Source organism: Rhinopithecus bieti, unplaced genomic scaffold (genome assembly GCF_001698545.2).
Source record: "Rhinopithecus bieti isolate Rb0 unplaced genomic scaffold, ASM169854v2 scaffold_74225, whole genome shotgun sequence".
Lineage (NCBI taxonomy): Eukaryota > Metazoa > Chordata > Mammalia > Primates > Cercopithecidae > Rhinopithecus > Rhinopithecus bieti.
The window spans coordinates 400,793-418,342 of NW_016827667.1; the positions used below are offsets into that span (position 1 = coordinate 400,793).

Below are 17,550 nucleotides of genomic sequence, written 5' to 3' on the forward strand. Positions count from 1 at the left end.
AGCCACGGCGCCCGGCTGTTGTCATTTTAATTGCTTCTTTTATTGCTCCACTAATGTTTTCTTTGCGTTACCATATCTCTTTTTTTTTTTTTTTTTTTTTTTTTTTTTTTTTTTTTTTTTGAGACAGAGTCTCGCTCTGTCACCCAGGCTAGAGTGCAGTGGCGCCATCTAGGCTCACTGCAAGCTCTGCCTCCTGGGTTCACGCCATTCTTCTGCCTCAACCTCCCGAGTAGCTGGGACTATAGGTGCCCGCTGCCACGCTTGGCTAATTTTTTGTATTTTTGGTAGAGACGGGGTTTCACCGTGTTAGCCAGGATGGTCTCGATCTCCTGACTTCGTGATCTGCCCGCCTCGGCCTCTCAAAGTGTTGGGATTACAGGCGTGAGCCACCGCACCCAGCTGGCTACCATATGTCTTATGAGACAGCCAAGCTAGTGTTTCAGTATCAAGTAGACCTAATCCATCGTTAACTCTCCTCAGAAATAAATTCTTTTTTTTTTTTTCTTTTGGAGATTGGGTCTCCCTATGTTGCCCCAGCTGTTCTCAAACTCCTGAGCGCAAGCAGTCTTCCCACCTCAGCCTCCCACGTAGCTGGGATTACAAGCGAATGCCTCTGCACCCAGATCCTTATAATCATTAGGAAGAAAGAGTTGTGGGGGGGAGGAGGATATGTAGGAGACCTTTTATGATTATAAGGGAGGAAACATTGAGAAGAGCAAGGGTAAATTATAGAAGCTGTAGCTATTGCCTGAGCTCCATTAGAAATTTGATAGCTAAAGGGAACTAGGGCTGTTTAAAATGTCACTCTTACATCCGTCATTTGACATGATGTGTGACCTTTTTAAATAGAAATGTTTTCCCATGTTGTTTTGACAGGGACTTTTGTAGAATAAATACTTAGACTATAGTACACAGTATCTGTAGTTGCCATAGCAACTCAGCATAGCATGCTGATGCTCCAAAGTTGTACAAATAGAATCCTAGCCTGAGAATGTTTATTAAGTAGTCAAATGATGTCTGTCAACAATAAACTAAAGCAAAATTCTCAAGTAAACATGGCCTGTTAAAATAACATTTGCAGATGGCTGAACAACTATATAGATCGTTGATTTTTTTTTAAAGAAAAAGAATGCTAATTAATAATAGAAAAGATTACATTTCATTAGCCTGAGAGTTGGAACCAGGGATATAGAGAGGACGTTAGACTATTACTTAAATCTAAACATGATCTACTCTCATTTGTTCAAATTTATCAGTTTAATAAAGTAAAACCCTGTTATGTGTTAGATCTCTCTGTCATAGAAAAGTCATAAAGTTGAGAACTGCAGTTAGGTTACAAAGTGAATTAGCCCATGCTTGTTCAAAATACTACAGTAATTTTAAAATACTGGGCCGGGCATAGTGACTCATGCTTTTAATTCCAGCACTTTGGAGGCTGAGGCAGGAGGATTGCTTGAACCCAGGAGTTCCAGATGAGTCTGGGGAATATGGCCAGACCCATCTCAATTAAAAAATAAAAATAAAAGCAATTCTGAGAAGACAATTTAACACAAGTACCAATTTTAAAAACACATGTGCAGCTGGGCGTGGTGGCTCATGCCTGTAATCCCAGCACTTTGGGAGGCTGAGGTGGATGGATCACGATGTCAGGAGTTCAAGAACAGCCTGGCTAAGATGGTGAAACCCCGTCTCTACTAAAAATACAAAAATTAGCCAGGCGGGGTGGTGGGTGCCTATAATCTCAGCTACTTGGGAGACTGAGGCAGAGAATTGCTTGAACGCGGGAGGCAGAGGTTGCAGTGAGCTGAGATTGCGCCACTGCACTACAGCCTGGGTGACAGAGCGAGACTCCATCTCAAAAAAAAAAACACAAAACAAAAAAATCACATACCCTTTGACAAAAAATTTGTCTTACAGAACAGTTCACATATACGCAAAGATAAATGTACAAAGAATTTATACCAAAGCATCATTAAAATGGTAAAAGTTAGAAACAAAGTGAATCACTATAAAATGAGAAGAAGTGTTGAATTATGGTCCTAAGAAGAGCTAACCTGATGGTATCCCAATCCAATAATAGAAGATGGCTATGATGGCACTGGGAGGGCAAGGTGGAAAGGGCCAAATAAGCTGGAGAACAGAGCGTGCAATCCATCCCCCTGAGCTTACCCTGGGAGCTTGTCCACTATCCTGTTGTCAGTCTGCCTACCTATGCCCAATCATCTGTGGCTTTCCTTTGCCAAAGAAGTCTATTCAACTGGAAAAAAAAATCCCCTGTCATAGTAGCACTTAATATTACCTGGAGGTAGGAGTAAGGGAAACTTCATTTATCTTATTTCCTGGGGACTTAGCCCCCAGAGTGTTAATATTTCCTCCTTTCCAAGAAGCTGAGGCAGCTTCTGCTCTCTGTCTTCTTGGCCACTGGTTCCAAATCTTTCTTTAGGCACCACCCTCTTTTGTTGTATATGTGTCCTTTGCTCCTTCCATGGATTCCCATGATGTGAAAGATTTTATCTGCCGGCCGGGCGCGGTGGCTCAAGCCTGTAATCCCAGCACTTTGGGAGGCCAAGGCGGGCGGATCACAAGGTCAGGAGATCGAGACCATCCTGGCTAACACGGTGAAACCCCGTCTCTACTAAAAAATACAAAAAACTAGCCGGGCAAGGTGGCGGACGCCTGTAGTCCCAGCTACTCGGGAGGCTGAGGCAGGAGAATGGCGGAAACCCGGGAGGCGGAGCTTGCAGTCAGCGGAGATCTGGCCAGTCCCCTCCAGCTTGGGTGACACAGCGAGACTCTGTCTCAAAAAAAAAAAAAAAGATTTTATCTGCCAAATAGTAGCATAATTTTTCCCTTACCAAATTAACAAAGGCTTCCATAACTGTATACACTAAAGTCAGCTGTCACCCAAGCTGGAGTGCAACAGCACGATCTCACTCACTGTACCCTCCGCCTCCTGGTTTCAAGCAATTCTTGTGCCGCAGCCTCCCGAGTAGCTGGGATTACAGGTGCGCACCACCACACCCAGGTAATTTTTGTATTTTTAGTAGAGACAGGGTTTCACCATGTTGGCCAGGCTGGTCTCGAACTCCTGACCTCAAGTGATCCACTCACCTTGGCCTCCCAAACTGCTGGGATTACAGGTGTGAGCCACCATGCCCGGCCCTATACTTCTATATTGTTTGGATTTTTAATATAAGCACATACTTGTTTTGTAATTTCAAAAAAAATTCTCGAAGATAAGAAAAAATTTGGGCCAGGCGCAGTGGCTCATGCCTATAATCCCAGCACTGTGGGAGGCCAAGGTGGGTGAATCACCTGACGTCAGGAGTTTGAGACCAGCCTGACCAATGTGGAGAAACCCCATCTCTACTAAAAAATACAAAATTAGTCAGGTGTGGTGGTGCGTGCCTGAAATCCCAGCTACTTGGGAGGCTGAGGGAGGAGCATTGCTTGAACCTGGGAGGCAGAGGTTGTGGTGAGCTGAGATCGTGCCATTGCACTCCAGCCTGTGCAACAAGAGCAAAACTCCATCTCAAAAAAAAAAAAAAGAAAGAAAAAATTTGGTTCTCCTAGAACTTTAACATAAAATGTTCTAAGGGATTTTTCTCAGAATTTAAAGGTGAATTACGACTCCAAAGTAGATTTCTAGAGTGGAAATTACCCTTTAGCATCATTCACTTAAACTTTGTAGAAAAATTCAAAGGTATCTGGTATGGGATGGGTAGCCTAAAGCAGAGATTTCCTTGAGTGGCTCATGAGACAGTTTTCATGGCATTTCATTTACTTCTCTTTTCTTTCCTTTCTGATTTCAAAATTCTTTCTACTACTTATTTTTCTATTTTCTCCAGTTATTCATTTTAAATATCTTGTTTATACTATTGGAGCAAATATGTTTTTTTCTTTCTTGCTCACACTTGAAATTTGGTATGGATACTCCGAGGGCATTGACAAGCCCCTTTAGTACCCCTGAAGAATGAACTGCTCAATAAAGTGAAGTGTAAGTTTGATTTAGACATGCTAAGATCAACTGGGCTTTGGATCATGGCCCGTTATTGATTAAAGCTAAGGTAAATGGTCTTCCAAGTTTTTGTGCTTTTGAATTGATCAGTCTTGTGTTGGCATGCAGTTACAGAATTTTATTACTGGCCAGGTGTGGTGGCTCATGCCTGTTATCCCAGCACTTTAAGAGGCTGAGTCAGGCAGATCACTTGAGTCCAGGAGTTTAAGACCGGCTTGGGCAATGTGGCAAAACCCTGTCTACAAAAAAATTTAACGGGTGTGGTGGTGGTGCACACCTATGGTCTCAGCTATTCGGGAGGCTAAGATGGGAGGATCACCTGAGCCCGGAATGCAGAGGTTGCACCGTGGCTCACGCCTGTAATCCCAGCACTTTGGGAGGCTAAGGTGGGTGGATCACCTGTGCTCAGGAGTTCAAGATTGCATCACTGCACTCCAGCCTGGGCGGCAGAGTGAGATCTTACCTCCAAAACAAAAAAAGGCCAGGCGCAGTGGCTCGTGCCTGTAATCCCAGCACTTTGGGAGGCCAAGGCAGGCAGATCACCTGAGGTCAGGAGTTCAAGACCAGCCTAGCCAACTTGGTGAAACCCTGTGTCTACTAATAATACAAAAATTAGCTGGGCATGGTGGCCTTTAATCTCAGCTACTCGGGAGGCTGAGGCAGGAGAATTGCTTGAACCCAGGAAGTGGAGGTTGCCGTGAACCAAGATAACGCCACTGCACTCCAGCCTGGGCGACAGAGTGAGACTCCATCGCAATAAAAAAAAAGAGAAGAAAATAATTACCTCCTTTGTGCTGTATTTCTCTTCTTTTTTTTTTTTTTTTTTTTTTTTGAGAACGGGTCTCCGCTCTGTCCTCCCAGGCTGGAGTGCAAGTTGGCCGGTCTTCGCTCACTGCAAAGCTCCCGCCTCCCGGTTTTACGCATTCTCCCTGCCTCAGCCTCCCGAGTAGCTGGGACTACCAGGCCCCCGCCCAACCTCGCCAATGGCTAGTTTTTGTATTTTTTTTTTTTTTAGTAGCAGACGGGGTTTCACTTGGGTTAGCCAGGATGGTCTTGCCGCCCCGTCTTCGGCCTCCCAAAGTGCTGGGATTACAGGCTTGAGCCACCGCGCCCGGCCTTTGGGCTGTATTTCTAAGCAGTCCAGTTCTGACAAGACTAGCTGTATGTACTGAGACACAATCAGCTTTACATTTTTTTCTAGCTGTATTGCTATTAATATCAGAAGGGAATGCCACCTTCCTACCACTCTCATTCTTAGGTGTTTTTTCCCCTTTGCCTTGGAGGAATTATAAAGATGTCATGAGAAACTTGGTCAGCTATATCAGAAATACAATGTTCATTTCCACTGTTGTTTTTGTTCTCTATAGCTTCCCATTGACCGGGGTGGAGGTGAAGGAAAGGCCATGTACATTGACACCGAGGGTACCTTTAGGCCAGAACGACTGCTGGCAGTGGCTGAGAGGTAGGTTACTGGTTTAGATAAGAGAGAATATGGCTACACTTATCAAAGTAGTGACTGCCCGGGTTAGTTTGGCCAAAGAGTGTTTCTTCTATAACCCCACTTCCCAAAGTTATATGTGTGGTTCAAAAGAATGACTTCCTTAGTAGAAAAAGGTGTTCTTTTTTTTTTTCTCCCCAGATGGAGCCTTGCTCTTGTCACCCAGGCTAGAGTGCAATGGCGTGATCTCAGCTCACTGCAACCTTCACCTCCCGGGTTCAAGCAATTCCCCCACCTCAGTCTCCCTAGTAGCTGAGATTACAGGCACCTGCCACCACGCCCAGCTAATTTTTTGTATTTTTAGTAGAGATGGGGTTTCACCATGTTGGCCAGGCTGGTCTTGGACTCCTGACCTCAGGTGATCCACCTCCCTTGACCTCCCAAAGTGCTGAGATTACAGGCGTGGGCCACCACACCTGGCCAGAAAAAGGCATTCTTTAGAGTTGCTCTCAGACTGGATTAAAAAAAAAAAAAAATCCAACTATGTTTTCTTCCAGAGAAACCCTTTAGAAAGTAAAAGAATGGAAAAAGATACTGCATGCAAATAGTAATCATAAGAGACCCTGAGTGGCTATACTATTATCAGACAAAGTACACTTTAAGACAACACATTATATACAAAGAGGAAGATTTTATAATTAAAAGGTCAGTTTGTCAGGAAGATATAACAGTTGTAAACATATACACACGCCTGGCCGGGCGCGGTGGCTCAAGCCTGTAATCCCAGCACTTTGGGAGGCCGAGACGGGCAGATCACAAGGTCAGGAGATCGAGACCATCCTGGCTAACACAATGAAACCCCGTCTCTACTAAAAAATACAAAAAACTAGCCGGGCGAGGTGGCGGGCGCTTGTAGTCCCAGCTACTTGGGAGGCTGAGGCAGGAGAATGGCGGGAACCCGGGAGGGGAAGCTTGCAGTGAGCTGAGATCCGGCCACTGCACTCCAGCCTGGGTGACAGAGCAAGACTCCGCCTCAAAAAAAAAAGAAAAAAAAAACATATACACACGCCTAACAACAAAGCCCCAAAATACACGAAACAAAAACTGAATTAAAGGGGAAAATAGACAACAATAATAGTAGGGGACCAGTTTTTCATTTTCAGTAATGGATACATACTTCAATATCTCACTCTCAATAATGAATATAACATGTATCAGAGGTCCTGCTGAAGGGCATCTGTGAAATACCTACAGGTAGCATCATACTAAATGGTGAAAGTCCTCTGTTGCCCAGACTGGAATGCAGTGGTGGTATCTTGTCTCACTGCAACTTCCACCTCTCGGGTTCAAGTGACTCTCCTGCCTCAGCCTCCCGAATAGCTGGTACTACAGGCTTGTGTCACCACGCCCAGCTAATTTTTGTATTTTTAGAAGAGATAGGGTTTCTCCATGTTGGCCAGGCTGGTCTCAGACTCCTGACCTCAAGTGATCTGCCTGCCTTGGCCTCCCAAAAGTGCTGGGATTACAGGTGTGAGCCACTGCACCCAGCCTTAATGGTGAAATTCTGAATGCTTTTCCCCCTAAAGTCAGTAACAAGGCAAGGATGCCCACTTTCACTATTTACATTCAGCAATGTACCGAAGATTGTGGACAGTGTAGTCAGACAAGCAAATGAAATAAGTGGCATCCGGATTGGAATGGAAGAAGGAAAACTATTTACTGATGACATGGTGCTATATGTAGAAAATCCTGCCGGGCGCGGTGGCTCAAGCCTGTAATCCCAGCACTTTGGGAGGCCGAGGCGGGCGGATCACAAGGTCAGGAGATCGAGACCATCCTGGCTAACACGGTGAAACCCCATCTCTACTAAAAAATACAAAAAACTAGCCGGGTGAGGTGGCGGGGCCTATAGTCCCAGCTACTCGGGAGGCTGAGGCAGGAGAATGGCGTGAACCCGGGAGGCGGAGCTTGCAGTGAGCTGAGATCCGGCCACTGCACTCCAGCTTGGGCGACAGAGCGAGACTCCGTCTCAAAAAAAAAAAAAAAAAAAAAAAAAAGAAAATCCTAAGGAATCCACCCACAAGAAAAACTAGAACTAAATAAACTGGTTCAGGAAAGTTGCAGAATACAGTATCAATATACAAAAATCCATTGTATTTCTATACACTAGACCATAACAATTCAAAAGTCAAGCTTAAAAAAAAAAAAAAACTTCACAGTAGCATGAAAAAGAATAAAATACTTAGGAATAAATTTAACAAAAGGAATGTAAGATTTGTACAGCAAAAACTCTTAAAATATTGCTGAGAAAAATGGAAGATTTACATAAAGAGAAACATTCCATATCATGGATGGGGAAACTCAATATTATTAAAATGGCATTCTTGGCCAGGTACAGGGGCGCACACCTTAATCCCAACACTTTGGGAGGCCAAGGTGGGCGGATTACCTGAGGTCAGGAGTTCAAGACCAGCCTGACCAGCATGGCGAAACCCTGTCTCTACTAAAAATACAAAAATTGGCCGGGTGCGGTGGCTCAAGCCTGCAATCCCAGCACTTTGGGAGGCCGAGATGGGCGGATCACGAGGTCAGGAGATCGAGACCATCCTGGCTAACATGGTAAAACCCCGTCTCTACTAAAAAAAATACAAAAAACTAGCCGGGCAAAGTGGCGGGCGCCTGTAGTCCCAGCTACTCGGGAGGCTGAGGCAGGAGAATTGTGTGAACCTGGGAGGCGGAGCTTGCAGTGAGCTGAGATCCAGCCACTGCACTCCAGCCTGGGCGACAGAGCGAGATTCCGTCTCAAAAAAAAAAAAAAAAAAAATTAGCCAGACATAGTGGCGTACTGCCTGTAGTCCGAGCTACTTGGGAGGGTGAAGAAGGAGAATCACTTGAACCAGGGAGACAGAGGTTGCAGTAATCTGAGATTGTGCCACTGCACTCCAGCCTGGGTGGAGTCTGTCTCAAGAAAAGGCAGTTCTCCTCAGATTTATCTACAGATTCAACACAATCCTTATCAAAATTCCAGCAAGCTTTTTTTTTGCAGAAATTTACAAAATAATCACAACATTTATGGGATATAACATATGGAAATGCAAAGGACCCAGAATAGCTGAAATGTCTGGAAAAAGAAAATTTGAGATTTTAGACTTTTTGGTTTAAAAACTTATTATAAAGCTACAATAACCAAGACAATATGGTGATGGCATAAGGATAAACATGGAGAGTTCAGAAATGAAACTTTTATGGTCACTTGATTTTTGACAAAGGTAACAGGCAATTTTTTTAAAATTTTAAATTTTTTACAAATATACATGGTCTCGCTGTGTTGCCCAGACTGGTCTCGAACTTCTGGCCTCAGGTGATCCTCCCAACTCAACCTTCCCAAAGTGTTAGGATTACAGATGTGAGCCACCAAACCTGGCTGACAAGGCAATTTAATGAGGGAAAGAATGGTCTTTTCAATAAATGGTGCTGATGTAGGTGAATTTCCAAATGCAAAACAATAACTTTAGACCCTTACTATACACCACACGTAAAAATTAAAATAGATAACAGTGTGGTCATTCCTCAAAAAATTAAACACAGAATGACCATGTGATCCAACAGTTCCATTTCCAGCTATATATTCAAAAGAATTGAAAACAGGAACTCAGAGACTTGGACACCGATGTTCATAGCAGCATTACTCATAATAGCTTTGGAAATAACCCAATGTCCATTGACAAATGAATATATAACATGTGGTATATACACACAATGAAATGTTAATTTAGCCTTAAAAGGAAGAAAAAAAATTTTTTCTTAGACCTAGTCCTGCAGATAAAAAGCTAGGAAATTCTGACACATGCTATTAACATCCACTCACCTTGAGGACATGCTAAGTGAAATAAGTTAGTCACAAAAAGACAAAAACTGAGGCCGGGCGCAGTGGCTTCATGCCTGTAATCCCAGCACTTTGAGAGGCCGAGGCAGGTGGATCACCTTAGGTCAGTTGAGACCAGCCTGGCCAACATAGTGAATCCCCATCACTACTAAAAATATGAAAAATTAGCCAGGCATGGTGGCACACACCTGTAATCCCAGCTACTCCGGAGGCTGAGGCAGAAGAATCGCTTGAACCTGGGAGTTGGAGGTTGCAGTGTGCTGAGATCATGCCATTGCACTATAGCCTGAGCAACAAGAGTGAAACTCTGGCTCGGAAAAGGAAAAAAAAAAGGACAAAAACTGTATGATTCCGCTAATATGTGGTACTTCAAAATCAGACAGAAAGTAGAATGGTGGTTTTCTGAGGGTAGGGAGACTGGGGTGTTATTGTTTAATGGTACAGTTTCAGTTTGGGATGATGAAAAAGCTCTGGAGATGAATAGTGGGTGATGGTTGCATAGCAGCATGAATATCCTTAATGCACCTGAACTATATACTTTAAAATAGTTAAAATGCTCAATTTAATGTTACATGTTTTACTATACTGTTTTTAAAAGGGTGGTAATCCTAAATAAGAGCCTAAACTATAATTTTTCAGAGAGAACATGGGAGAAAATCTTAGTGACCTTGGGGTAGGCAAATATTTATTAACTACAACACCAAACACACAGTCCATGAAAGAATAAATTGATAATAGAGTGAGTTTTCACTTCATCAAAATTAAAAACTTTTGTGCTTCAAAGGACACTATGAAGGAAATGAAAAGATAACCCAAAGAATGTGAGAAAATATTTGCAAATCATGTATCTGATAAAGGTCTAGTATCCAGAATATATGAAGAACTATTATAACCCAACAATAAAAAGATAATCCAGTTGTTTAAATGGGCAAAGGATTTGAATAGACATCTCTCCAAAGAGGATATACAATGGCTGATAAGCACATAAACAGATGCTCAACATCATTAATCATCAGGAAAATGCAAATTGAAACCGTGGTGAGCTACCACTTCACACCCACTATGAAGGCTATAATAAAAAAGACAGTAACAAATACTGGGAGGACGTAGAGAAACTGGAACCCTCACATATTGCTGGTGACAATATGCATTGGTGGTCTCTTTGCAAAACAGGTGGCTGCTTAAAAAGTTAAAAATAAATTTGCCATATGATGCAGCAATTTTACTCTAGTTATATACCCAAGAGAAATAAAAACATGTCATATAAAGACTTGTATGATAATGTTTATGGTATCACTGTAATAGCCCAAAATGTCCATCAACTGGTAAATGAATAAACAAAATTTGTTTTCTCCATACAATGGGATACTCTTCAGCAATAAAAAAAGAACTTAAGTACTGATACATGTTAACAACATGGATGAACTTTGAAATATGGTAAATGATAGAAGTTAAACACAAAAGACCACATATTGTATGATTCCGTTTATATGAAATTTCCAGAAGGGGATAATCTAAGAGATAGAAGAATTGTGGTTACTATCGATTAGGAGTAACTGTGAATGAAGCTGAGAGATTTTTTTAGGGGTGATGAAAATGTTCTAAAATTGGATTGTGCTCATGGTTATACAACTCTGCAAATTCACTAAAGCTCTCAATGAATTTTATACTTACAAGCAGGCCATTTTTGAGGTATGTTAATTATACCTGAGTAAAGCTTGTGAAGAGGTTATAAGTTTCTGTATCCTCAAATAAAGTTTTGAAAATTGTTTTACTTCTTTTCCTTTGTGTAGGGTCAAATGTGGTAATTTAGCCCTGCCACACATTTTATGGAAACCCAGTGATAAAACAGTTTAATTGTATGCTGAGATGTCAGACTCGACTCAAGTTGGAACCTGCCTAAATAAGTTGAGGAGAATATTCTCTCTTGTTTTATAATCAAATTATCTTTCCCAGCTTGTAATTTGAGGACTGCAACCTATTACATGTATACCACTGAAGCACAAAATTAGGTTGAAATAGTAATTGCAGCTTTTTGCCTCTGCCTACAAAATTCCTATGAAGGAAAAGGAATTACTCTTTTGCAGCCTGATCTTAGTTTTCTGAAGATGTATATACTTGTGTCTTCCCTCCCAAAATTGTTTTGGCAATCTTGTACAGCATTCATACTTTTAAGTATACTATTTTAGTAGTTTAAGGATTCTCTTTTGGACAGAGTCACTAAAACATCGTCTCGTAACGTAAGTAAGTATTCAGATAGGATAGATGAGCTAGTAAAATATAGGTTATGAGGACAAGAACTTTGATTTGGTCAACCACTGGATGCCCAAGCCATAGAGCAATGCATTCAGCATTTGTTAATGAATGTTTTGCTCACAAAAAATATTTTTTTTTGTTTGTGTTTTTAGAGATGGGGTCTCACTCTGCCCCGCTAGAATGCAACAGTACAATCATAGCTCACTGCAGCCTCCAGGGCTCAGGCAGTCCTCCCTCCTCAGTGTAGCTGGGATTACAGGCACGCACCACCAAGCCCAGCAAATATTTTTCTATTTTTCTTTCTTTTCCTTGTTTTTTTTTTTTTTTTTTGAGACAGAGTTTTGCTCTTGTTGCCCAGGCTGGAGTGCAATGGCACGATCTTGGCTCACCGCAACCTCGCCTCCCATGTTCAAGCAATTCTTCTGCCTCAGCCTCCTGAATAGCTGGGATTACAGGCATACACCACCACGCCCGGCTAATTTTGTATTTTTAGTAGAGAGGGGGGTTTCTCCATGTTGAGGCTGGTCTCGAACTCCTGACCTCAGGTGATCCCCCTGCCTCAGCCTCCCAAAGTGCTGGGATAACAGGCATAAACAACAGCGCCCGGTCTATTTCTTTTTTTTTTTTTCTGAGACGGAGTCTCGCTCTGTCGCCCAGGTTGAAGTGCAGTGGTGCGATCTTGGCTCACTGCAAGCTCCACCTCCTGGGTTCACGCCATTCTCCTGCCTCAGCCTCCCGAGTAGCTGGGACTACAGGCACCCGCCACCATACCCGGCTAATTTTTTTGTATTTTTTAGTAGAGACGGGGTTTCACTGTGTTAGTCAGGATGGTCTCGATCTCCTTACCGCATGATTCACCCGCCTTGGCCTCCCAAAATGCTGGGATTACAGGCGTGAGCCACCGTGCCCCGCCTATTATTTTTGTAGAGATGAGGTCTCACTGTGTTGCCCAGGCTGGTCTCGAACTCTTGGCCTAGAGTGATTCTCCCTCCTAGCCTCCCAAAGTGCTGAGATTACAGGCAGGCATAAGTGACTGTGCCTCACTGAAAAATATGTTTACATAGAAATTTCATTAATTTGTTTTAATCAGGTCTCTTTATCAGCCAGGCACGGTGTCTTACGCCTGTAATCCCAGCACTTTGGGAGGCCGAGGCGGTCGGATCACAAGATCGAGATCGAGACCATCCTGGCTAACATGGTGAAACCCTGTCTCTACTGAAAATACAAAAAATTAGCTGGGCATTGTGGTGGGTACCTGTAGTCCCAGCTACTCGGGAGGCTAAGGCAGGAGAATGGAGTGAACCCGGGAGGCAGAGCTTGCAGTGAGCCGAGATCACACTACTGCACTCCAGCCTGGGCCACAGAGCAAGACTCCATCTGAAAAAAAAAAAAAAATCAGGTCTATCAAGAAAAAAATGTATATTTCTGAGAATCTCACAAGGCCTCCTTAAGCTAATAAAAAATAGCCCTCTTTCGTTCACAACAGAAGAGCCCTTACTGATTAATTTTTGCCATGCCCTATTGAAGAATATTAACCTACATTCATGTTACTGTAGCTCTGGGGTTCCCAGAATGTGGTCCCCAGCATTACCATTACTTGAGATTAGAAATGCAAATTGTCTGATGGGACTTCAGATCTACTGAATCAGAAACAATCAGATACTCGGGCTAGCAACCTGTTTTAACAAGCTCTCCAGGGCCAGGCACTATGGCTCACGCCTGTAATCCCAACACTTTGGGAGGCCGAGGGGGTGTATCACCTGAGGCCAGGAGTTTGAGACCACCCTAGCCAACATGGTAAAACCCCGTCTCTACTAAAAATACAAAAACTAGCTGGGCACGTTGGCAGGTGCCTGTAATCCCAGTTACTCAGGAGGCTGAGGCAGAAGAATCGCTTGAACCTGAGAGGTGGAGGTTGCAGTGAGCCAAGATCGTGCCACTGTACTCCAGACTGGTTGACAGAGCGAAGCTCCATCTCAAAAAAAAAATACAAAAAAAAAAAAAAACACAAGCTCTCCAGGTAATCTTATGCTTGCTAAAGTTTGAAAACCATGACCACAATTGCTAGCCTTGCTTGAAAATCTTTGAAGTACTGTGAAAGAATGAGGCAGGAGAATCGCTCATTTGAGATAAGCTTAGATTTTCAAATGTACATGTTAAGAATAACCTGAGGTATTTGTTAAATATACAGATTACCAGGCTCTTTCCTGATAATTATAATTCATTGAGTCTAGGTTAGGCCCAGGATTTTTTTTTTTTTTTTTTTTTTTTTTTTTTTTTTTTTTTTTTTTTTTTTTTTTTTTGAGATGGAGTTTCACTCGTCGCCCAGGCTGCCAGGCTGGAGTGCGGTGGCGTGATACCGGCTCACTGCAACCTCCTCCTCTCGGGTTCAAGCGATTCTCCTGCCTCAACCTCCCAAGTACCTGGGATTACAGGCATGCACCACCATGCCCATCTAATTTTTGTATTTTTAGTAGAGATTGGGTTTTACCATGTTGGCCAGGATAGTCTCGGACCCCTGACCTCAAGTGATCCGCTTGCCTTGGCCTCCCAAGGTGCTAGGATTACAGGCGTGACTCACCGTGCCCAGCCCAGGAATTTGTTTCCTAACGGGTGTTCCAGGTTATTCTTATCTTTAAGGAAGTTCAAGAAACACTATGAAAGAGGATGCTATTTCCAGCCAACTTTTCCCAAGCTGTGGGAATTCCATGTCCTGCTTCTGGAGCCTAAGCACAGAGGTTCCCGTAGTTTTTTTTGTGAGTGCTGCTGAGAGAAAAGCTAGGATAATTCTTTTGTCCGGTAAACCTTCTCTGTTTTTATAGCAAATAGATAATCTTCCTTTCTTTTTTAATTTTTAATTTTTTTAAATTTTATAAATAGAGACGGGGTTTTGCCATGTTGCCCAGGCTGGTTTCACACTCCTGAGCTCAAGCAATCCTCCCTCCTCAGCCTCCCAAAGTGCTGGGATTACAAGCATGAGCCACTGCGCCCAGCCTCTTCTCCCTTTCTGATAGTGGATTTTATCAGTGTATTTTTTTGTTTGTTTGTTTTTCAGACAGTCTTGCTCTGTCACGCAGGGTGGAGTGCAGTGGTGCGATCTCGGCTCACTGCAACCTCTGCCTCCTGGGTTCAAGCGATTCTCCTGCCTCAGCCTTGTGAGGAGCTGAGAAGCAGGGATTACAGGCACCTGCCACTGCCACCACACCCGGCTACAGTTTGTATTTTTAGTAGAGACGGTGTTTCACCATGTAGGCTAGCTGTTCTCAAACTCCTGATCTCAAGTGATCTGCGCACCTTGGCCTCGCAAATTGCTGGGATTACAGGTGCAAGCCACCGTGCCCAGCCATATCAGTGTTTCTTGAGGCACAACTAGAAGACTTGTGAAGTAAAGTACTTACGCCTGTTATAGCTTTTTGTTTGTTTGTTTGTTTAACCATACATTCACGATCTAAATAAACACATCTCTTCATTCTTTTATTTGGTCAGGATCATAAGGTGTAATTCTATCCTTATGCCATCTGTTTATCTTCATGATAGAATCATAAACCTAGAATATAATTATAGCACACTGGGTTTTATGTAAACATTCTTTTGAACTTTTTTTTTTTTTGAGATGGAGTCTTACTCTGTCACCCAGTCTGGAGTGCAATGGTGCGATCTCCACTCACAGCAACCTCCGTCTCCCAGGTTCAAGTGATTCTCCTGCCTCAGCCTCCCAAGTAGCTGGGATTATAATAGGTGACTGCCACCACGCCCAGCTAATTTTTGTATTTTCAGTAGAGACAGGGATTTGCCATGTTGGCCAGGCTGGTCTCCAACTCCTGACATCAGGTGATGCACCTGCCTTGGCATCCCTAAGTGCTAGGATTACAGGCATGAACCACCGCTCCTGGCCCTCAAAGAATAGATTTGATTTAGGCTGGGTGTGGTGGCTCACGCCTGTAGTCCCAGTATTTTGGGAGGCTGAGGTGGGCAGATTATGAGGTCAGGAGTTCAAGACCAGCCTGATCAGTATGGCGAAACCCTGTCTCTACTGAAAATAAATTAGCCATGCATGGTAGTACACACCTGTAATCCCAGCTATTCGGGAGGCTGAGGCAACAGAATCGCATGAACCTGGGAGGCGGAGGTTGCAGTGAGATCACACCACTGCACTCCAGCCTGGGTGACAGAGCAAGACTCTGTCTCAAAGAAAAAAAAAAGAATAGATTTGATTTGTCCTGAAGACTTGCTCTACTTTCCTGTAGAGCTCAGAGTAGTTGAGTGCTATCATCTCTCTGCTTGTAGTTTGCCTGAACTTCTTAATAGAAAGGGAATTACATTCTTTGGCCCTGAAACTACTCTCAGTACCACTTCTTCCCTCCCTGTTCAGGTAATTGTCAGAGATGAATTGCTCATCTGCCTGAGTTCTGTGTGTAGCCTAAAAATGTTCTCTTCTCTCCCATAGGTATGGTCTGTCTGGCAGTGATGTCCTGGATAATGTAGCATATGCTCGAGCGTTCAACACAGACCATCAGACCCAGCTCCTTTATCAAGCATCAGCCATGATGGTAGAATCTAGGTGTGTGTTCAGTGTAAGACACCAAATATGTTCTTAGAGTCCTTCCCTGAGTCTTGTAATGGCTATTTGGCCAGATTGATAGTAGCTTGAATTAGAAATGAGGAGGTTTAAGTTTAATTCCTGTTTTGACACTCTTGCTTTATAGTTTAGGTCAAGTACCTATTAAAAATGAAATCATAATCTACTTGAACTTGCTGGAAATCTTGTTAAATGGTGCCTCAGATGTTAGTGCTGTGCAAATATTTTAATAAAACATCTATATACAAGAAAAACTATGAATATGAGATTTTAGGGTGGTAAGGAAGGGAGCAGAATCTGACACAGGCTAGAAATAGGCTTCAGAGAATCCTTGTTTCCTGTAGGTATGCACTGCTTATTGTAGACAGTGCCACCGCTCTTTACAGAACGGACTACTCAGGTCGAGGTGAGCTTTCAGCCAGGCAGATGCACTTGGCCAGGTTTCTGCGGATGCTTCTGCGACTTGCTGATGAGGTAAGTTGTGGGATAGGGACAGAGAATGCCTACTTTCAGTGGCTGTGAATTCTAGGAACCTTGCTAGGAGGCCAAGACATCAGTGCCTGAGATCATCAAGCTCTATTAGAAAAGGAAGAAGAGAGACATTAGTCATTCGTTGCTTTGTGGGCAAAGTGTTGGCAGCATTAAGGTTCTTGGAGTGTCTACGGCCACAAAATTGACATTTATCCTTTCCCCATCAGTTTGGTGTAGCAGTGGTAATCACTAATCAGGTGGTAGCCCAAGTGGATGGAGCAGCCATGTTTGCTGCTGATCCCAAAAAACCTATTGGAGGAAATATCATCGCCCATGCATCAACAACCAGGTAAGGTGTTGATGGGATCGATTCTTCTTTTTGGAATGTCATGTTAACTGTGAAGTAGACATGAATATATAATATTTTCATTTAAGCCCTGTTAAAGCTACTGTTGTATAGACACTTAGGAACTCTTGGAACTAATTAACATGCTCTGGTTGGTATAGATGTTTTAGTTCATAAAAGAATTAAAAACCCACAAGTGTGGAAGAATGAATATGAATAATAGAGATGCCTCTCCCTCGTTATTTAAAAAATGTTTGGGCTGGGCACTGTGGCTCACACCGGTAATACCAACACTTTGGGAGGCCAAGGTGAGAGGATGACTTGAGGCCAGGAATTCGAGACTAGTCAGGGCAACAAAGTGAGGCCCCTGTCTCTACAAAAAAGGTAGCCAGTGTGGTGGCATGTGCCTGTAGTCTTAGCTACCAAGGAGACTGAGGCAGGAGAATCAGTTGAGTGTAGGAATTCGAGGCTGTGTTGAGCTATGATCACACACCACTGCACTCCAGCCTGGCAAAAGATCAAGACAGTGCCTTGAAAGAAAATTTTTTTTTTTTTT

General features: G+C 43.1%; 1 protein-coding gene across 1 annotated transcript in view; it reads left to right on the plus strand.

Annotated features, from left to right (window-relative positions):
• The window catches only part of RAD51 (RAD51 recombinase), a 44,577-nt gene that overhangs the window by 22,688 nt on the left and 4,339 nt on the right, over positions 1 to 17,550 (plus strand). The window contains exons 6-9 of the mRNA XM_017864015.1: positions 5,386 to 5,480; positions 16,046 to 16,159; positions 16,522 to 16,651; positions 16,876 to 16,997. Coding sequence (XP_017719504.1) covers positions 5,386 to 5,480; positions 16,046 to 16,159; positions 16,522 to 16,651; positions 16,876 to 16,997 — 461 coding nt within the window. The remainder of the gene's footprint in view (positions 1 to 5,385; positions 5,481 to 16,045; positions 16,160 to 16,521; positions 16,652 to 16,875; positions 16,998 to 17,550) is intronic.